We start from the raw sequence: 22,626 nt of genomic DNA on the forward strand, positions 1-22,626 counted from the left end.
CTCCTCCTGACTTCAGAGCTGCTGTCAGGTGTGACGTGAGTGAACAATATTGCCCTGTGGCTTGACGGCACAACATGAGTGAATTAGCATGATCCATCTTCCAATGAAACATCAGCATTAAGGCAAGACATCTTTCTCTAAAGGCCCAACATCATTGCCCAAGGGCATGACATCTTCAAAACTTTATTCAAATCCTATTTACAGTAATAAAGTCACTGTTTTACAATCGCATCTGGGCAGCATCACATCGGACTGATGCCAATAATTCAACATGATGGGTTAATAACTGGGAAATCTCAAGGTCAAATTTCTGCTCCAGGAAAAGTCTCTCACATCCACACAAGCGTCTCGAACTTCATGATCCTTCGTCCACAGTCAGGTCCTGCAGCTGCTCCTCCAGTCCCACGGACGACTTTGACTCCAGGTTCTCGGAGCTCTCGAAGCAGCCGGAGTCCCTGGGCTCACTGGACTCCTCCACCGACCGAACTTCTGAATCCGACTCGTCCTCAGCTGCAGAACATATTGGTGTCAAACTGAAGTTCATGTCAAGCTAGTCCTCTCAAACAAACTACAGTGCAGTTTGTCCTCTTCTCTCAGCACCTATTTTCTGCGGCATGTCCCGGCATGCCAACAAATGAGCCTAACTTTGATAAGAAATCCAACCTACAGTCTCTGAGCAGATCTGCGGCGTGGAGGATCTTGGCTCTCTGCTCTGGGTCTGTGATGTTCAGCTCGTTCAGGTGCGACTCTCTGAGACCGATGAAGTCCTCCAGACTGTGGAAGCCGTGCATGGACAGCAAAGAGCCCAGTTCCTGCCACATAAACACTTGAATTTACGTCCTCATCACATCAGGTTCTTGACAGGGTCTTACCGCCAAGCCCATGCTGTCCAGCACCTCATCCAGGGTCCTGGGTTTGGATCGAGAGTGTCTGTTGCTGCAGCACTTCCTCCTGGTGGGAGGAGTGTTATCTGGGAGCAGATTGACGTAAATGAACTTGAAGGAGCCGACTTTGTTGTTCAGTTTTCCGGTCCAAGTTCCCACTGGAGGTTTCTCGATGATGTGGATGATGTCGCCCTTCTGCAGGAGACAGAGTGACAGAAACAGCCTCATGGTTAGTGAACAGCATTTGTGAGGATTCCCTGTCTATGAACCTTCGCTCAGGTCATTACCTCAGTGATCACTGATGGAAAATCTTTCACAGAAATATGTTTTCAAGCAGAATATTTGAGCAAAACTATCAACTTCAGTCATGTTTTAAACACCACATTAATCTGAAAAACGCTGAAAAGACTTTCTAGCTTCATCGTCAGTGAGAAGTTCAACAGCTCTCTCGGCAGAATCAATTCACACTGTCAGACTGAGTCGTCAAGTTCAAACGCAGCGACTCGAGCCTCAACTAACAAGCTCCACTGGGACATCCTGACAAGGCTGAGGACGGGGATGACACTCACTTGCAGCTTGAGTGACTCCACATCATAAGGGCTCGGAGTGAAGTCGGTGTGAACCAGGGCGCGACCGCAGAAGGGCCCGCTGTAAGTGCTGTCCTCCAGTCTGACGCTGTCCCTTTGACTGTAGCCGCTGTCCAGACTCTGTCTGTCACTGCCTGAGGACAGAGAACACTCTCACTGTCTGACGGCGAGAAAGACGAGCAGGTCCTGCGACTCACTGCTGGAGAGTTGGCGACTGAAGGGGCTCGCCGTGTCTTCCGATCCTGAGGAGCAGACAGATGACCTTTGACCTAGAGTCAATTCTTTGTGCCAGTCAGATACGGGTGACAGATCATCGCTGCTCTCTCCCTGAGAGAGGAAAACATGTTAGCGTTAGACTTCATGTCAACATTCATCATAGACAGATCATTTTGTTTTTCAAATTCAATATCTCAAATGAGTCTCTTTTCATAATTTACCAAAAACAAATAACACTGACAGCAACACAAGTAATTGAGAACCTAAATTAAAATGTCAAAATAATAACAGGTACTTTCTGATATTGACAGAGAAGTATAAACTTCAGCTTTGCAGTTAAAAAAATCCAACATATTGATGAACAATAAAAAAAATGCATGAACATGTGAATCAAAAAAGCAAAAATAATGCAGCTGAAAAAGCTAAGCTTCTACTTACGAATAAACAAGAATAAGCATGGTCATCACGAGAACATTGGATTCTTGCAAATTGTTTTCTTTTCCTATTTCCTATTTTGAGATTTTATTTCATGCCAATCAGCCATACTCCATCAGCTTACTCCAAATCTACAGGTAAATTTATGCAGTTAGTTTTCTTCATGTGATAACACACATGTCCACACACACACACACATATATATAGATATATATATATATAAATGTTGTTGCTTCACAAAGTCTTATATACATTTAAATGAAGTCTATCAACGTACCTATAGTTTTTCCATACACTTTTTATTGTTAATTTAATACGCAACAGAAGTAATGAAACACTTTTCCCTCCATTATTTGACTCATAAAACATAATATATTCTGCAACACATTTATAAAATATTACTGTCAAATTGCAACAAATCATAATAGTAAATGAATTAAATACTAATGCAACAAGGTTTAGTTAGATGAAATAAACTCACAAACAAAAACAGAAACGCATGTGTTTGGACCTATTTCACATTGGTACTGTTAGACCTCATCCAATTCGGCGGGATGGTAAAAGCGCTCACCCCCTCCTCGGCCAGCGCCTTCTGCACCATCTTGGACGTCTTGCGCGTCATCGTGCGTGAGATGACATTCCTCCATTTCTTCCCCAGTTTGCTGCCACTTTTCACTGCGTCTTCTGCTGCCAGTACGTCCACCTGAGGAGGGTTTGACTGTTAGATAAGTGATGAACATCAATGACTGTGTCAGGAACGACCAGACATGTTCAACACAGGCGGCCTGGTTAGTAACTATTCACGCAGTCAGTTCCTGTTTTTATTTTTTACAGCTGTGAAACGTGTGTGCGAGAAGCCAATGAATCTGCAGAGCTGTGATAAGAAAAGGGATGTAGCATCACGTCTGCTCATGTATTGTCACGTTGAATATCCACAAACTATTCCTTCCAAAAAGATTTGAACCTTTCTGTGTTTGAAGAAAATGAAAGTCAGCTGTTAAAATAAGAATTGTGGAAGTGAGAGTGACAAAGGCCTTGCAGGGGGAGAGAGACCAGACTCAACTCCAACAAAGTGAGTTATGCCTCATCTCCATAACAGACACCAGGAAGCTCTGCACTTCTCCACAGTCTCTAGCTGACCTGTAGTTCCCCTCTTTTTTTTGATCCACACATGTGAACCGGAACAATTTGACCAGCAGGAACTCTACACTCTACTTCCACATTTTAAAACCGCCATGAAACTCTATTGTTTTTCAGGTTCACCTACATTCTCCTCCGGGAATAAGTGGTTTTCCGAGCTGACAGGTGAGGTAGGCTTGTGCTTCATGAAATCCTTGAAGCTGCTGGACCTCTGCAGGGTGAGCTGGAACCAAACAGGGAAACAGAACAGATAAGACTGTCACTCAGTGCAACGGTTTTGCTTCTTATCGACAGAGCATGTGCCGAGAAGGAATCAGAACAGAGGCACGCAAGCTGGACAAGGAAGTTCGAACTGTGAAGACTATTTTGAAATGCAGAAGCTTCCACTCCAGGACGGGTAATCTCTGATGACTGACCCTTATGTCCAAACCTTTTAAATATGCTGCATTCAGCGATCATTTAAAAATAATAAAACAAACAAAAAAGGTATATTAAAAAATATATTCTCAAGCCAAGATATGGTCGACCTTCAGTAGCTACGACTCTGAGCCGTAACGTAAATGTGCCAGTTAATACAAACAAGTAGGAGAAATATTATAGAACTGGAGAAAGATATTTCATAACTGAAATGATATGAAGATGATAAGTTGGATCTAATGTTTTAAGTTACCCTGTTCATTCCTCAGTAAATGGTGTCGCAGGTGGGATGGATGCCTTTGAAATAGGAGGAAGCCGAGTCATACACCAGTGACTCAGAGTCGAGCGCCTGTTTCTTTGCTTCCTCAAAATCCTCACAGGCGTTTTGGCCCTAGCTTCGTGAGGTCACATCTTCGCTCTGAGATTACCGCGGGACGGAGTGAATTTCTGGTGATTCAAGACGTTATTTTTCATGAAAATGTAAATGAGTGTGTCTGCATGAGTGTTTTGGTTCAGTAGATAAATGTAAAATGTGGTTGGATGTAAGCATGTCTGCACACTCAAACCACAGGAAGCATGCTCCACTTGAGCAACCGTCGGCTCTCAGTGTTTTTATCTCACCTCAAGGTTTCTCTTCATTTTCTTGTTAACTAAGTTATGATGCACACCGTGACACTATTAAACAAATCCTGCCACAGATCACCTTGTCTGGGGTTTATCTCTTCTCTCTCTGTGCTTGTCAGGCTTACTTCTGGGAACTCTGATTTCCTCCCTCAGTCCTGAAACAGCGGTTTACTGGTTGCACACAATTGCTAGCTGCGGTGAATGTGTTTTGATGTGTCCTGAAACAAACCTGGGAAACCCCATCACCAGCCCTAGCTAGCTGGGATGGACTGCAGGTTCCTGCAATCTGTTTTAGGGAAAGGCTGGTAGGAAATGGATGCATGTTTTGACTGTTCATATTTAAATTCTACCCTCATTATATCTGTACCTAATAGAGTTATAGATATTTTAAGTATGCTATTATCAATTGTCTATGTTTAAAAACAAATTATTTATTAACTTCTTGTAATAATAATATTTCAATTTAGAATTCTATACTACTACTGATGAGACTTTTGTGTAGATATATAATAGTCGACACATTAAATATGTATTAAATAAAATACAAAAGGCGTGAATAAATAGAAAATTAAATCAAATATTTAAATGAAGATTGAAAAAAAAGACATGGGATGTAAGCTTCAAGATTTTTAATGTATAAGTACCCAGCTAGCAAAACAAGTTTTCTAATGAAAAAAAAATCGCAGGAATTATTCTGATTATTTCAAAGTGACTTGAGCTGTTGCTCAACTCGAAACTGACAGCAAAGGTTGGTTGGTGCAGTTGGCACAGTGTGAGTGGAACAATCACGCTCATCACATCCTGTTCAGCAGAAGCATCGAGCAAGAAAAGGTGAAGAAAATAAAGGTTAACAAAGCAAAAGCTCAGCTTCACCTTCTTCTTCTGCGTCTGCTCCTTCTCAGAGGCGTTGGATGGCCGTCTCCTCAGCATTGTGATGCCAGAAAAGTTGACTGGGAGCTGGTGCAGTTCTCTCTAACCCAGCTTCCTGGTTCAACTTCTCACATACTGAAACAGACAAGAAGAACGACAGCACAGTGCAACAATGTGACGAGCTGAGAGGAAGTCACGTGACCGGAATGTGAAAAGTCAAATCCATTTGTTGACGCTCTGCTCTATAGATATGATTGTGTAGGTTTAACTCCATTTGTTTTGAGGGTAACAAACTTGGGTTTAATATTAGCCACTAAAAGACCACTTTTAAAATGACTTAAAATGATGGCTAGAATGACTTCAAATACATACATACACCAGCTAAGAACTACTCACTTTGATACTTAGTTGCCGCTTTTTATTACATCCCCCCATAACAGAGTTGGCACTAAGAATCTTGCAGCAGGAATAAACAAGCACTTGACTTCAATATAGTTGTGTTCAGTAGTGAGGTTTAGATACAGTAAGTTGCCTATACAATGCCAAGTCAGAATCATAGGCGTAACATTTGATCCTCAAAAGGCCCTGGGTCAGTTTGCAGGTGGTGACAATGCTGTACCTTGAAATGAGCAAAGCTAAAGATGCCGCGACACCATTACAGACTACATCACCAAAATAAGCTTCTGTCATAAGGTATGTCATCATCCTCAGACCAGAGAGGACATCAGCTGGCTACAGTTCTCCAAATAAGTCTGCCTGTATCCTGTTCTGTTTACAGTTGCAATGAACCAGGAAAACGCCAGTAAATTTCTTGACAATGTTTTGAGGTTCAATGAGAATTTACTAACTAGGAACATACTGTATTCTGTCTGACTGAAGCAGAGTGTTATTTAATAATAGATATTCTAAACATATTTCACAGTGTCAACAAAACTTCTCTGGGTCAAATGTGTGGCGCAGATATGTTCATGTGATAGGGACTTGCACAGTGCCAGTAGGGGGTGTGGTCTCCATAGCCATGCAGCAAGCAGCGAGCTCTGTGCACGAGACTGAGGAATGGCACGGATATTCAAGTGTGTCTTTCTGGCATCTGTTTTTGTTTAGTCAAGATTATGCTAAAATATACTTTCATCTGTATTTAAGTTTAAAATAAAAAGCCAAGCTTCAATTTTGAACATTTCCTGTTTATTCCTGTTTATTAATTTCATTTTTTTAAAACTCTGAGAATTTTGCAGCCGAAAAAGCTGGGAAGTCTAGAGGAAAAATAAGGCTTGTCATTTGGACTTTGAGCATTGTTTCCATGGGCTAAATGTGAGCCTTTATCACTCAGGAGGAAGTAGGAATAGGCTTCAGTTTGAGCTGCTCTGTTTCCTAATAAAAAGTGAAATACACCTTTTTACTAAGAACTTAGTCGTCAAAATATATAGTTAAATAATATAAACAACAAGTATGGCTGACACTGTCTTAAAGAACTCATGAGAGATGGGAAAAACCTTGACATCCAGCGGGCCTCATTCAGGTGGTAGAGGCACAGGAGGAAGTTGCATGTTGCTGAGTTATTTTGGGGATGTTGACAGGCCACATGTTAAAACGCCCCATTTCAGCTTCCTGAAAGTTTGTAGCGATATTTGTAGAGGTCTCATCTGCCAAAACATCTCACTTAAATATCTAAAAATGGAATAAGTTAAGATAGTAAATGCCCTGCAGTCATCCTCAGCAGTTAAAAAGTGCCATACCATTTGGTGCAAAACAAGAATATTGGCCGGAGGTTGCAGCATTTAGGGATGTATATATTGTCCAAAAAAAAAGTGACAGTGGCAAACAGTTCCAGACCTGAAATTAATAAGAATAAATGACTTCACTATTGAAACAAGCATCTTCTCAATACACATAACAACAAGCTAAAACAGTGGAAACACCCAATAATAATAATAATAATAATAATAATTTAGACTGTTGAAGTCTATGGAAACATTTATCTTCAACAAATATCCACGTGTGTTTTTCCTCTTTTGTGTTGCTGAATACTGATCAGGAGCAGAGCAAAGGCTTCATTTGCAGAGCAACAATCACATCGATTCTCTACGGTCACCAGCCTCTTCACCACAAGCACTGATCTCAACATTTGCTTTTTCGACTTCCTTTAGTGTAGGACGTGTTTGAGTCTGGCATGGTGGCGCCAGATGTCGCCGCTGCAGCTGTACATCTGCACCAGAAGAGGAAACCACATGAGTCTTGAGGATGCTGGGGCTCATCTGTAAGCTTCAACGTTGGTTCTGAAACTTTCTCTTGCATGTTTTAGACACTGAACATTGAGGTTGAAAATAGAAATTATGATATTTCTCAGTTCATTGACACCTATAAAGGTTATCAGCTATTATGATTCTGGTCATATTCTGGTCTCACACCTGGGTGAGTTGTGAGCATATTCAAGCCTCTGGTTTCCTTTTAAAAGTGTGATTCATGTGTTCCACATCTGTGCAACTGCACCCAGATGTGATACCGTGAGTCACAAAGAGGTGACAAGAAAATTGTTCTGGGAAGTCGGCAGCGACCTGTGACCCTGGCTGGCTGGGAAAAGAGGTACATGAAGCAAACAAAAACGTAGTGTAGTCACCATGAAAACTTTCATTCAATTCAATTATAAGCTATTTTAAAGTACCTTTGTATGGACTACTTTAACTCAATTGTCCTGGGTAGCTGGCACAAGCAATAGAGGAAAAAGGGAGACAAGGAAGTCAGATTGGTGTTCCATAACTGCCTAAGATTCATTTGGAAGATCAACAATGAGATATCTTTATATAATATATAATAAGATATATTTTCTCATTAAAATGAATATTCATTATGCAGTCATTGTCAAAGGTAACATTTTAATAGCTTGTCATTGTTTGTCCCAGCTGTCCAGGAGCCGATCACACCTCTCAAGCATTTTTTTTATAAACAATGTGAAAAAAAAAAAAGAATTCTTGTTGCCTTTTCCTCCCCAAAATGTGGTGGGAAGAGAGTCCAAAATCTCAAGTGCATTTCAGCACAGATTAATTTGTGTGATTTTTATTCATTTTAAATATTTGTATATGTGTATGTTTTTAGTATATTTTAGTTTCATCATGCAAAAAAATATAAACTCAGAAAAGACTGGTTTAAAAGTTTATTTTGATAAAAAGCAAATGGATTGTCTTGAAATTGTCAATTGTACAAAACATTCATAAAAATCACAATATTGAAACTTTCACAATATTGACATTTGAAGTTCCAGCATAAGTAAGATCGGAGTGCAAGTCTTCAGTAAAAAGAGAAGTGACATGAGTCCCTCAGACAACGTTCTGCAGGAGAACTAGAACCAGAGAGAGCAGGACCAGTGAGGAGGACGAGACGGCCGCGGAGGAGCCGGACTCCGGGAAGGGCTCTGTGTTTTTCATCATCCAGGCCTTCTCCTCCTTCAGACCTTGGCTGTCCAGTTCAGGACTCAGAATCTCCCGGATTTTTTTGTAGTACTTGTTCAGCCACTGCAGCTGCACAAAGAAGAGTGGAAGATGTGCACAGTTACAGGAAGCTGTTGAAATATTTAAATGTGATGACTAAATAGAGAACTACTGGGAATTCATCTGTTGAAAAACAACAACTGCCCAACCTTTATTATGATTTTAACCTCCTCAAAAGTAGTTGGGAGTCAAACAAAGTGAACAAAATGCATTGACTTCTCCTCATATCATTGAGGGGTTTGTGTCGCATGAAAAACAGGAAGTGATGTTATTCAGTTCTTACCTGCACTGGAGACAGAAGGGAATCATCAATCAGCTTTTTGTCATATGGAACCAGTGAGATTATTTCAAAGGTCAAAAAATCCCGACCATACTGGGAAAAAAAAATAAATAAATAAAATCACAGTGCATAATAAAGCAGTCAGCAAATCATGATCATTGCTACACTTGTGCTTCCCCGTAACATGTATGGTCCAAAATGTGTGTTTAACGGCAAAACTTTTAATGAAGTCCGTCTCAAAGTGACCCACTTGGATAGAAGTTTATGTATATGTATATTTATGTATACCTTGGTTTGTACTGGCACGGTCTCAACTATGTCTTCGATCCGGATCCCGAAGTCATTCTCTTTGTAATAACCTGGTTCTTTGGGGTGAAAACAAAAACCCTCATGAGTCAGAGTGCAACTTTTTTTTTCTTCCACCGATTGAATCTACAGAAGAAGCAACTCACCTATAGACATAAACATGCCGGGACTAAATGGAATATTATTTCCTTGGAAACCAACTGGCCCTGAAAACAAAAATGGCATTCATTCATTTCATTCCCAAAACAATAACTAAAGTCGGGAAAGATGAAGAAGATAAAGAAATCTACAAATGTCAGAATTGTTTCAACTGAACTTCATGGTTGCAAAAGGAGGTTGGATATGAGTCAATACATGAACTACTTTTCCTTCACACTAAACCACTGACAGTCTATCCACATCAACAGTGGAATCAAAGCTGAACACATAAACACATAAACCAGTGCTGTAAGCGCGTCAGCCCAATTTTGCACAACAAGTTTCCTGCTGTAATAATAAGCAGAAAACATATTATTAAAAAAACAAATAAATATATAATAATAAAAAAACATACACTCGTGAACTCCAAAGTAGTTCCCGACACCATGCCCGGTGCCGTGCCCATAGTTCAGGCCCACCTCCCACAGAGCCCGCCGGGCCAACATCTCCATGTTTATTCCTACGGATTACAAAAAAAGGGTAAAACATTGAAAAATCTACTGACTGGAAATAAACAGTGAAAGAAGTGGGGATTGAGAGCCCCCTTTTGGACACAGTGGGAACTGCATATTTTGATTTGAACATGTTGAAAAGAACACTCAGATATAATCGCTTTCTATTAAAAGAAAACGCAAAAAAACGGGCTAAAAGTAAAATATAGAAACTTTCCTTACCTCTTGTACCTGTCGGGAAAATGGTTCTGGACAGTTCAATATTTCCCATGAGCACTCGGGTGAAAGCTTCCTACAAGACCAGAAGAGCATTTAAAACTTGAACTCAACTATATCAAACTACTGTCTAAATCTTAACACCCATTTCTTTAAGGCAGCTGTTCCTTCTCCTGCTGAAGTGGCAGTGTGTTTCTTAGCCAGGGTGACCCCTGTGACCCTGTTCCTTGGGTTTTGGACAATACTTGGGGGTGACATTTTGAGTAATGATGCATTGCAGCAATATACATATGGAATAATAATTGATAATAAGCAGTTGCATCATCCATCTGAGGCTTGAAGACAAAGAAAGACAAAGAAAACCTTGCACCTGTTGCCTCGCGGTCGGGGTTCCCCAGTGAACCGTGCGGGTGATGTCAGTGGTCCCGTCTCTGATGGTTGACAGACACAATGACTCATTTCAGATGTTCAAATGATGTGAGACGGAGAGCCGCTATGACTCACAGATACTGGCCTCCAGAATCCACCAAGTACATCTCGTCGACCGTCAGCTTCCTGCTGGTTTCGTTGGTTGGGCTGCAGCGCAGACCAACAAAAAAGAGCGGGTGAAGACAGTGTTTTCATCAGGCAGCAGTGTGAGAAGCCAGAGACGAAAGTGTTTACAAGTAGTGAGCGAGCGCGGCGTTGGGTCCGCTGGCAGAGATGGTGGCGAAGCTGGGGCCTCTGTTGTCATTCTGTTTGCTGAAGGGACAATTGCAGTTATTCGACTTTTGCTCAGAGGAAAGCTCTCCTCCAACAATCCTCACCTGCGACACTCGTTGACGTAGAGTGCGGCGGTCATCTCTGTCTCTTTGCCCTCAGGAACCGTCTTCTCCAGTCGCATGAGCAGCTGGATGACTGCAATCGCATCTCTCACCTGCACACAGAGAGGGAAACCTGTGATATTTGGACGGCTATTTTACAGTGTTTACAATAATGTTTATATATATATAGGTACAATTATAATCACATTCAAATAAGTATTTCCAGTTTCATTTTGCTAAATATTGAATTTACCATTCAATTACTATTCAATGCAAAACATTGAAAACCTTGAACTCTTTTTTCTTAGTTTACATGTAAAATTTGGGATGCATGTATGCATGCGTCATGTGATTAAGTGTGACACTGATAAAATATGGTCCAGGATCTGAACTATAAGCAGCATTTGCTTTTATTTCTTGAGCTCTAGAAGCTCATTTCACAGTACCTTTGGAAGTAAATTGTCCTGCCTACATGTGGTGTTACATTTCTTGGATTTAATCTCATTTTTTCAGCAGTTAAATCAGTTGAAAGTTGATGACTTTAAACAGCGCTCGTGTTTCGACCAGCAAATAGTCAGATCTGAGAGAGCTCAATGTGTATTTTTACTGTGTTGCGGTACAGCCAGAGTGAAAAATGTAACTACAAATTTGCTGTTTGCACCTGTGAGCGCGGTCGCTGCTGTGTCATTACCAGATCACTACTCCTGTCTCAGTCATGAAGGGTGAAGGACAGGACTCTAGTAATTTTCCAGCCTCTCGGTTTGTTGTGTGGTGTTGTCTGGTGGTTTTGTGCAGACCTGAGGCTGAAACCCAAACTACAGCAGAAGTTGTGTGTCGGTAAATCATTGAGTGGCTGCTCGCCTTAATGTATACCATCATATAAGCAGACTGCTTATCCATTATCTGCTGCTTATCAGAGGTTCCAGCGGCATGTTTTTGTGACCTAAGCCCACAGAGAGATAACATGTGATAAGTTTGCTTTGATCCAGAGACTCTGTCCTCCAACTTCCCATCGATAAACCCCTTCCATCAGCAGCTCCTTCTCCGTGTTCTCCTACTATAACCACATCAAAGTGGATGTGTTTGCAACAAGAAGCTTACGTGAGCATTCCTCAGTATCTGCTGCTCCTTCTCGTCCTTCACTGCTTTCGCGATCAGCACAGGTGAGTAGCTGCTGGTCACCAGTGTGTCCTGCAACAGCAGAGCAGGATGGTCGCGCAAAACACTTCACTCAGTCTGGTTGAAAAATGAAGGCAGCCACGCACCGGAGTCAGGACCTCGTAAGCAGCATAGTTAGTGTACTCGGTGCCGATCCATACTTTGCTTCCAGGCTCATTCACATACACTTTAAACTCCTTCAGAAAGGAGTCGTAGCTTTTCAGCTGCACACACAGGGGTCCATCACAGGAGGCTGACAGGTAGTTCCTCAGTTCCTCTGATATTCTTTCTGTGTGCAGGAAAAGCCTACAAGACCAGGAGGAAAGGTAAACGTTTATTGTGTATATGAGACTGGAACAGGCTCAATGAGCTGATCCAAGAGTGGAGAGGCGGAAGACAGATGCCTGCACCTGTCTCACGCTGCACAGGTGATTCAAGGAGACTCACCAGATCTTGTCCTCAGTCAGCAGTGTGTAGGAATAGAAGAAGGGATTGTATGGGATGTCTTCCCCCCGCATGTTAAAGAGCCCTTGACACAAACACAATGTTATTTTATAAACTGTAACCACCAGTGTAAAATAACACTGAACAGATTAATAAAATATAGTGATCCAACGTCCACACTATAATAATGGTGCCTCACTAGAATGGAACTTACATGCAGTTTCATCCAGAGCCGACAGCAGAAGCGCCGTGGGCTTGTATGGATCGTACTTCATCACCTCACGCATTTCCCCCACTTTTTGCTGCCAGGTCCGCTCTGTTGACATTTAATAAGCAAAGTAAAAATAAATACATATAAATAAAGTAAAGTCGTGAGATTGTGCAATATTACAGTGCCCAGCAGATGTCAGTGTTTCATCATTTTCACCAAGATTCTTTATTTTTGGCATGTGACTCAAAATATTTAGTGCATAAACATGCATTTTTTATGTATAATATCACAAGGTCTGACGGGCCAGCACAAACTCCTAATGGGTATTTGGAGATGATGAACATTAGAGCATTAAAGGGTACATCCTCTCGCTTTATAAAAACCTGCCACAGCAGAAGACAGCTTGACGTCTATTTCCTCTGGCACTTATAGCACCATTAAGAGGAACCTCTGTCTTGTGCGCTGCTTGGATGTGTTTGAGGAAGCCCGACTGCAGTGGATGAATAAATCCCCATCATTCCAACCCCAAGGTACCGCATTAAATCATATAAGATAGTTAGATAACAAGCTGTGTCGCTGAATCTGCGAGCAGCAGGTGATATCTGATGAAAGCTACTTTCAGGTTAATGCTCCTCTTGACTAAAAGGTTAAAGAACATTTAGTGCATAAAAGTTTGCTGCCAGTGAAGCTTAGATCTGGGGAGAAAACAGCCTTTTATTCCAGATATTAAAATATGTCATGCTTATGCTGACAAAGACCAACAATGGATTGATGAAACCTGCCAGTGAACACTATGACACGAGAGAGAGGATTTTATTTTTAATCTGTGAACTACCTGAACCACCTTTGTGAGGTACAAGTCGATTGATATCAAACCCCTTGGTCCACTGTAGAGGGTTTAAATGAGACGGCTGGACCGAGGTTTCCATCAGAACTGAAGGCCAATTTTAGAAATAAGATGAAACGTTTCTCAGTCAAAATCTTCCACTGTTGTCTTGTTTACATTTACAATGACCTGGACTGCGACCTACACAAATGTCAACATGTTTTTACTTAGGTGAACCATCCACGGCCACCGCGCCCAACTGACATCAAGTTGTTTCCATTGTACTACTAGTCTAACTTTTTGTCTAACTTGGACTAAATTATCATAAAGTAAAGCCATACTTTGCTCCACCTTTATGTCAAATCTTCTAGAGTACGATGAGAACAGTTTTTAATCCAAACCGGAGGCAAATGAGCAAGTACGAGGCGTGTATGCCTCAGGATCGACACACACCATTAGGTCTATGATCCTCTCCATTTGGTCCATCTGTCCGTCTACAGGCTAATAACCCTGACCCCTGGATGTCTGGAACACCTCCTATGTTTTTACTCTTTTCGTGATTGCAATGTTTGGTCCGTCTGTTGTAAAACCATGAGCGGGTCATTTATGAAGCAGTAAATCACTTTCTGTCCACTTAGCTGTTATTTACAGTCACATCGATGAGGGGCAGTAAAAGACAGGCAGAGAGACGACAGTTTGGTGTGCGCAAACACACGCACTTACGTATGAACTTGTCGGGCAGACGCATGACGCCGCCACTTGGAATGAGGGGCCGGTCCTTCCACACGATGTCCACCAGATTTTCAGGCACTGACTTGAGGCTGCGCTGGCTGAACTCCAAAGTGTTGGTGTAGCTTTCATGGACCTCTGATGGAGGAAGTCAGGGGTGTGATGGCGCACACAGAAGATACAGTCGATGAGGTGAAGACTTACTGAGCGAGAAGAGGAAAGGATCAAAGCCGATGAGGCTGTCTGCTGGTAGCACAGCGATCAGCCATTTAGCCACGCTCTGAGAAGATGCTGTGGAGGTGAAGGATTCAAGTTAATGTGTTGGTCTTCCACAATGGAGGACAACACACCTAACACAAACACTGGTGTGCACTTTATTTCGAAAAAAAAAAAAAAAAAGAAAAAAAGAATATAATTAAATTAAAATTAAACAGTTTGCTCTCCCGACAACAGGGAACCTTTGTAAGTGCAGGAGTTCCTGGTCCACTGATCCCACTGATGCACAAGACACGTGGCAGCGAGGATGATAACAACAAACATGGAGGAATCCCTGAGCAAAAGCAAACAAAAGCGTCTGTTTGCTTTTGTTCAGGGATGTTTTTCACTACACAATGGACAGGGTTTCCACTACTCTGAATGGACTTGAAATTCTTATAAAATTGAAATTCTTTTCCAAATACTTTCAAGACATTAAAAGAGATTTTTTTAACAGTTTTAGTTAGGTTTGCAGAGTCCTTGAGTAGGAAATACTAGAAGAAGACTCGTCGTAGAAGACTATTTCAGTGGGCTGCTCGTCATCACGTGTTTCAATTTCGGATCGTCGCGGGCCAGGTTGGATGCAAGTCTTTCAGGAGCTCGCAAGTCGTCGTCCCTGCACACGTTCAGCAGCTGCTAGGGGATTTTCACACAGGGTGGGTCAAATCTAAATTTAGGCAATACCTGATTGACAGCCAACCCACCGTCTCTCTCCAGCTCCCAGTTGCAGTCCATCTCTCTCTCAGCTTGAAGCCAGTACCGGCTGTCTGTCCACAGGACGGCTCTGTCTCGAGTGACGACTGCTGTCCCTGTGGAGACCCGCTGCGTTACATCACTTTGTTATCATTCCAAATCTGCTCTCAGAACCGAGGGATTCGCTCATCATTTCTGTCCCTTACATCTCCCTCTGTCACGTCTTCTAATTATCTCCCGCTTTCCATGTCTCCCAGACTACAGTGGCTTTGTTCCCTAGTTAAAAAAGACAGCTTTTGTGAAACAGCCACGGCCCATTGAGAACTTTCATCATCCGACTCACTGCTGAACTACGTGACACCTGAACATGAAGCCATCACACGCTTCTCCCATGACTTGACAGCTTCAGCCATGTCTTGCTGCTCGTGACACCCACACATCTGCAGTAGATCTTCTGCTCCTCTCTGTGGAACTGCTGTGGAACGTCACAGTTCACCGTTTCCATCGCCACAAACCCTTCATTCTTCATCACCCAGTTGTTTTGTCCCTATTAGTTTTACAAAGTGCCTTTCCCATATTCACCTCACGCCCTGATTTAACGGCACATTTCCATCCATGCCCTTCCATGTTCCTGCTCACCATCTGGTCATTAACTGCAAATTGAAAATATACGACTCGGAAACGAGCGGTTTGCCGAGTTGTGTAGGGTGTGTCGTCTGAGCTTGTGATCCTATCGATATGCAACTGGTGTACCGTCACAAGTATGAGCCATGAAAGTGATGCTTGGCAATGAGTGGCTTTTATAGCACCGTAGGACATGTATCAAGACTTGATGCTGATGTGCTATGTTCAACTTGTTTAGGGCAAGAAATAGAAAACAGACTTAGAAGTTAGAGGGAGCACTCGTGTAGAGAAGTTTGGTTTAGACAATGGAGAAACAGTGGAGAAGTTGGACGTGCTAGAAATACACGCAACAGACACAAGAAGAGGAAAGCAACCAATGAATCCATGAATGTGGTGAAGAGGGCAAGAAGAGGAGGATAGATGTGACTCGGGGGGGATGAACGTCAAAGGTAAAGGTGGAGGAAGGTGAGAGAAACCCCTGCAGGAAATGCCACGCAAAGAATGTATCTGCAGTTCATCCTCACACCAGTAGGTGGCACTATTCCAATCATGTACATGAAATCATCTACTGGGCCGCAGCTTCTTCAAGCACATTACATCATAGTTAAATAACTTCCTTGTATTGAATGGAAACTTCAATACAGACAGATTGAAGTTATCTATTACAGTGATTCTGAACCATGTGGCCAGGGGCCCATGGTTGGGTCACGAGCGCCACCTAGAGGGCCGCTATACATTAGCCACGTATGGTGGCACTTTAATTTATCTTCTTTGGAGTTTAAATAAAATATGGTATTTTCGTTATACGATATTTAGACTTGGTTAAATTCCATCTATTTTATTATGAATTGTATTCATTTTTTTTCAATTTTCCATTTTTTCCAATTGTTTCCAATGTATTTTTTTTTCTTTAGTACATTTGATAAATATGTCTTGCACCTGGTTCTGCTGTTGGTTGGACTTTTCGATGACAAATAAATATCTTTGCTATGATCATATGCTCATGTCATTTCACAAGGTTTTGTTTTGTTTACGTGTGAGTAGATTAAATATGGTTATTGATCACAAATGAAATCAAGAGTCATGAATCAGTTCTGTTGAATGGGCCCCGGGCTCCATTTGTTCTGGGAAAGATGGGCCCCGACATCAAAAAGGTGAAGAAGAACCCCTGATCATTGAAGTGATTTTATGGATATTTAGAAACTGGAAAATAAATATTTACTCATCATTGCTCTGGGGTCCTTTAGGAATCCATTAGAGATGGTTAAACAACAGTATAACAATTTGTGTTAGAGTCACCTAAAGATGGAGAGGGGCATTTTAGCATGTGAAAAGTGTTTCCATTTACATTGACTGAACTATTCCTGCTTCAGGGTCACCTGATTTCTCGGGTGAGATTACAGGGACACATACAATGTAGATGAATAATCGTTCACTCACACTAACATTCAAAATTTAGAGAGATCAGTTCAACTTCTGTTTGTTTACATGGGTTTCTCTGGAGGAAAGTGGGGAGTGCAGTAACCCCACCCAGAAAGACTCTGAGTGTACCAAGACTCATAGCACATCTGAGCCAGTGAACTAACTATGACATCACAAATGATCAGGTTTACCTGGAGCCGGTGGTCATGAGTGGCTCATGTGACTGACTCATGGCTCATGTACTTGTTTGGGGTTCAGTCGGGATTCGAACTGCTCCCTCTTGACAGAGGCAGTTGCAGGCTTTTGCAAGGCATTTGCTTCGCTCTAGGGCGTGTCCGTGATGGACGTTGTGAGTTCAAATTTCCGCTCAGGCTGGGTTGCCAGTCCAGATCAATCGCCTTGATATCTATTTGGGGCTCACTGAATTTCACCATGGACTTCATGACTACATTCACAACTTCTCGTCCTGAGAGACATAGTTTGAAACACAGTTGTAAAGGGTGCGCAGTGCATTTACAATGCTCCTTGTTAATAAGTGACCGGACTGGCTCATGACATTTATCATATTTCAAATGCGATTGTACTGAATGCTGGAGTTCTGGTCATCGCTATTGATCTGCATTAAACAGAAGCTCTCAAGCCGATGAGACCTTTTTCCCAGTGCTGCTTTCATTTTTGAGAAATGGGAACATTAACCGCTCAGAGAAATCAAAGACGACTGTGATGTGATGGGGAAAAGCCATTACAGCCGATCTGTGACAGGGAGACGGTGGTGGTGGTGGTGGATCAGAGGCAGTGGCTGACCGCAGCTCTCAGACACGAGGAGCCATGAGAGAGGGACAGGGAGGAGAGGACGGGTCTACCTGCAGAGCCTGTGAAGCCCGTCATGAAGGCCAGCCGGGCGTCACTTGGAGCGATGTACTCGCTCTGCCAACACACAGTGGATTAGCATCACACACACACACAGAGAGTGGTGAATTAACTGTGACTGAGCACAGATGTACCAGGTGAGCGTCAGTGCCCGGGATAATGTAGGCAGAGATATTCCAGGGAACCATCAGCTCTCTCAATTCCTGCAGCCGCAGGGTTGTGTTCTGAGCCGTGCTGGGGATGTGCTGCACACAGAGGGAAGCAGTGGGAGTGTGTTCAAGTCATCCTATTTAATTAAAACAAGAGTAACAGCCCCTCTTGTTATCTCCTGGTGTAACCATTAACTGTGCACTGCACCAGCAGTAATCATTAACTGCAAACGTTGTTGTTGCCAAACCGCCTTTTCGGGGTACAATTCTCTCAACAGCTCCATTTGCAAATTGCTCTCACCGGTGGAATCACGGAGCAGTTCCTCTCCGTCGGCTCGGCAGCACCGCTGGAGCATCCTGAAAAAAGAGAGACCTTGGAACGTGACAAGAGTCAGACGGGAGGGGAAATCCTGAGGAAGACAATTCTCAGGAGCGTTGTAATATATTAGACACCAGCTTAAAAAAACCATAAAACAAGATTAAAGACACGTGGATTTTTCGACAGCCATGCCTTTTTCTTCAACATGAGTTTTATGTCTTTGCAAAATAACACTTTTAATACCTAATAATTTAAAGATGTGAAAAGTATTGAGTTGAAGATAGTCAACAAGAACAGCACAAATATTAGCTTATTTAGAAAACCGAAAAATAAAATAAAAACATATATAGGAAAGGGAAAATGTAGAATAGACTCCTAGAAATGACTTGAAAATAATTACATTATAGTGAAGCACAACATACATTAAAATAGCAAGGCAGTACTTTAGAAAATTGAGTTTTTTTGTTAGAGGTAATAATATTGTATATAGATTTTATCTTAATGCTGCAAGCCACATTTGATTTGCAATCCCAGAGAAGAAGAAAATATTGTGCATGCGAATAGTACTTGATGATAAGAAAAAGAAAAATCATCTGAAGTCCTGAAAAAAAAAGTCATGATGTTAGGAAAGAATGAGGGCATTAATGCAATAATGTTGAGTTGAGTGAGTCAGTCAAGATACATGTGCAACAGAGTAAAATAAAGAAAAACAAACGAAGAGGAAATGTTCACTTGGCAGGTCAAACGTGGCGTCAGCAAGTGAAAAGTGTAAAAATAACACGGTTAAATAGGGAGCTGCACTCTCTCACATCATTTATGGAGGGTGTGTTGAAACCGATCAAACAAGGGGACAATATTTTACACCCAGTCCAAGTCACGAGCCCAACAATCTATTTGTTGACTGGCATTCTTGAAAAGGCAGAAAGCAGAAGACAACATCAGTCTCTCTTTCGATAATTGGAAGCTAATTTTAGCTTCAGAAGAATTTCTGTGCTTCATGACTGAGTCATAGCACAAGCAAAACCTCTGGTTTTCTTGTCGAAGAACATACTCCCACTTTCCCATCTTTCGTTCCATTCCCTGCCTCCGCATATACTTGTAACTAGGAAGTTCACCAAAGTAATTGTTGACATGTGTAATCTTCAAGAGCACTGATCTGTGTGATGGCATTTTTGGGGCCATGATGAGCCTGACCTGAGCTGGAGGAGACTATAGATTAAACGCTATAATTGCAAAAGAAAGGGAAGAATAAATTAAAAAAAAAAACAGGGTAGTAAGAACAGCCAAACAGTTAGTAAGCAGTTAAACATGAAAATTCAGAGGCTGTGAGTCAGTCTTGTCTAGCAATAAAATGACATCATTTCAGGGAATAAGAAGAGCTCTAAGACAACTGAGTTGAATCCTGAGATTTCTTTCTAGAAATATTTCCATAATCTGAGGATCCTTAGTTTAAAAAACAAAACAAAACAAAACAGTAATTTTGCTTAGTCAGCACTTCCTATGAATATGAATGAACCGACAAGGTTTCTTCCCTCTTCTTTATACAGAGGCACATTTTTTTTCCAGGACTCGGGGGGGGGGCATCAGTTTTTCCATGAAAAACACAACAAAAAAAGTCACAGTGAAGCATCACAAGGACTCACAGGATTCAAATTAGAACCAGTCTGATGCAAGACATGCAGACAGAAGCAAAACTGAATCATCTTTTAAAAAAAAAATAAAAAAATAAACTCAACACCCAGGAGTTCACAGAGTCACAAGTGCTCTCTCGCTTGACCTAGGAACACACTGAAAGTTGGGAGAATTCAAAAGTACCTGCCAGAGCTGCCAGAGAGAGTAGAGCCAGCAACCGTCCACAGCCAGTCATGTTGGCACCACAGATGCGCGGCGTAGCAGGTGCTGCACAGCGTTTGTGGGTGTCTGGAGAGAGACTGCGAGTGGGTGTTGGTTAGTAAGTGCCTGACTGTCCCTCCTCTCCTCTCCCCCCCACCCCTCTTCCTCTCCCTCCCTGCCATCTTTCCATCTTATCCTCACATAACAATCATGCAGTGGCTCTACAAGCTGATTTTGGCGACGACAAGCTCTGAAACAACTGCAGACAAACGAAGACGTGTGTACAATAAGACCATCTGTTGAGCTCCAATTGGGCTCCAGGAGTGTTTTTTTATTTTACAGTAGCGTGATGTAACCGCGAGGCAGATCTATTTTTACGACACCATTCAGACACAAGGACGTCCAAAGTGCTTCACTCAGCTGAAGCAATAAAAATAAGACATTAACAATAGGCTCCAATTAAACATTCAGACGACCGTCAGCAAGTGCACAGCGTTTCCATCGTGAGATAAGAGCCGGAGCCCACAATAAAACTGAGAGATTAAATCTCTAAACATTTGGCTTTATGGTTCAAATATACACAATTGATTTTCTGCCGACAGGGATCGTTCTCTAGCTCAGCTGACGGACATTAATGCCATAAAGAGGCTGGAAGACAGAGAGGAGGGGTTGGAGATGTTGGCGATGTGCACTGAAAAGCATGACTAGTATTCTGAGGACCAACAGCCTATTCTGTCTACACATAAGGGCCGTAATAGGTCCATTCATTTATATGATTTAATGAGTACTTCAATCCAAGTCAGTTTTTCACTGGGTAATTTGAGTATCAGTCTGCAGTGGCTCCAACTCATGACAGGATTTAAACTGGCTTGGTCGAACGGGAAAATTCAGACGGTAAATCTAATGTTTTGGGTCAACTTTGATCATAAGCAGGAGTACTGAACGTGTATCGGTTAAATCTTGTGAAGTGGGGAAGAGAGAAGAGGCGACTCAGTGTAGGACAGTCATGTAGAGAAGCAGCAAACCAGGACGGTCTGTGTCAACCGTAGACAGGATGGTGATGGTGTGTAGAGTAGACCAGTGATTCTTAACCATAGGGCCACAGCCCATGGATGGGAGGCTCCCAGTGGGCCGCTTAACGTTTTCTTGTTTTACACCTTTGGGCCGCGAGGGCAGCGAGACGCTCAGTTTTAGTACATTAGCCACATATGGTGGCAGTAGTGTGTCACTGAATTGACTTGACAGCTGCAAATCTGTGATGGTTACCAACTATGGAGGAGTTTATTGAAAAGAAAAAATGATAAAGAAAGTGATGCTGTCCCCCCAGCAGTAAAAACTGTTCATGAAAGCACTTGTTGAAGCAGTTTTGAAAATTAACATTTTGTGGCAATACTTTAATTTACTTATATCTTCTTTGGAATCTAAATAAAATGTAATTTTGTATTATGATATTTTCTCATGGTTTTATTATATCTATTTTAGTCAGAATTTTATTACATTTCAAGTGTATTTTTTTTTCTTTAGTAAATTTGATGAATATGACTCGCACCTGGTTCTGCTGTTGGTTGGACTTTGACAAAGAATTTCATGCCATTTCACAAGGTTTTGGTTTGTTTACGTGTAAGTAGATTGAATATGGTTGTTGATCAAATGAAAGTGTCATGAATCCGTTTTAGTACTTGAATGGGCCCCGGTCCAATTGTTCTGTGGAAGGTGGGCCTCAAGGTCAGAAGGGTTAAGATCCCCCGGAGTAGACCATTGTTTCCCGCGCCAGTTCTATCGCCGTACATTTTATCAGAGCTAATACTCATCATCAAATATGATTTAAGGAGGGTAAAAGATCATCTGACCTCCTCACCATCTGGTACTCATCACTCATCTGGTAGCACCACAGATTGCACGGGACCATAGCAGCTGCTTTCAGAGAAGAGTCCAAAATGAAAGCCCAGCTTCTCCTGCTTGGATCATAGAGGAGTGTATTCGTAATATGAGTGAAGTATAGTTCGTTTGTGTTTTCCATAACTGCCGTGAGTAAGTAGTAGGCTTTACCTTCATGGTGGAGCCGATGCTGCCTTTGACTTCACAATATTTTGACAGTGGAAGCAACACAGAGAATAGAAATCTGTGGATGATATTGGATTAATAATTCAAAATAGCCTCGCATTGTTTCATGACTACTT

The 22,626-nt window shown here is 41.9% G+C and overlaps 2 protein-coding genes across 2 annotated transcripts; both read right to left on the reverse strand.

The window, feature by feature from the left end:
• Nucleotides 1-113: 113 nt before the first annotated feature.
• Nucleotides 114-5,311, reverse strand: sash3 (SAM and SH3 domain containing 3). The gene is made up of 8 exons (XM_053879136.1): nucleotides 5,177-5,311; nucleotides 3,390-3,485; nucleotides 2,694-2,825; nucleotides 1,669-1,798; nucleotides 1,454-1,605; nucleotides 873-1,079; nucleotides 668-812; nucleotides 114-510 (listed from the first exon to the last, which is right to left on the reverse strand). Exons 1-8 carry the CDS (start codon nucleotides 5,231-5,233, stop codon nucleotides 356-358), a joined length of 1,074 nt encoding a protein of 357 aa, XP_053735111.1. The 5' UTR covers nucleotides 5,234-5,311; the 3' UTR covers nucleotides 114-355.
• A 3,125-nt stretch (nucleotides 5,312-8,436) lies between these two features.
• Nucleotides 8,437-20,541, reverse strand: xpnpep2 (X-prolyl aminopeptidase (aminopeptidase P) 2, membrane-bound). The gene is made up of 21 exons (XM_053879449.1): nucleotides 20,429-20,541; nucleotides 18,596-18,651; nucleotides 18,280-18,390; nucleotides 18,139-18,202; nucleotides 15,241-15,345; nucleotides 14,486-14,572; nucleotides 14,276-14,419; nucleotides 12,730-12,831; nucleotides 12,519-12,600; nucleotides 12,179-12,377; nucleotides 12,015-12,104; nucleotides 10,917-11,026; nucleotides 10,774-10,851; nucleotides 10,615-10,686; nucleotides 10,481-10,541; nucleotides 10,117-10,186; nucleotides 9,798-9,902; nucleotides 9,391-9,450; nucleotides 9,227-9,303; nucleotides 8,942-9,031; nucleotides 8,437-8,688 (listed from the first exon to the last, which is right to left on the reverse strand). The coding sequence occupies exons 1-21, from the start codon at nucleotides 20,478-20,480 to the stop codon at nucleotides 8,488-8,490; spliced, it is 2,016 nt and encodes a 671-aa protein (XP_053735424.1). The 5' UTR covers nucleotides 20,481-20,541; the 3' UTR covers nucleotides 8,437-8,487.
• Nucleotides 20,542-22,626: the final 2,085 nt, after the last annotated feature.

This window comes from Synchiropus splendidus, chromosome 11 (genome assembly GCF_027744825.2).
Source record: "Synchiropus splendidus isolate RoL2022-P1 chromosome 11, RoL_Sspl_1.0, whole genome shotgun sequence".
NCBI lineage: Eukaryota > Metazoa > Chordata > Actinopteri > Syngnathiformes > Callionymidae > Synchiropus > Synchiropus splendidus.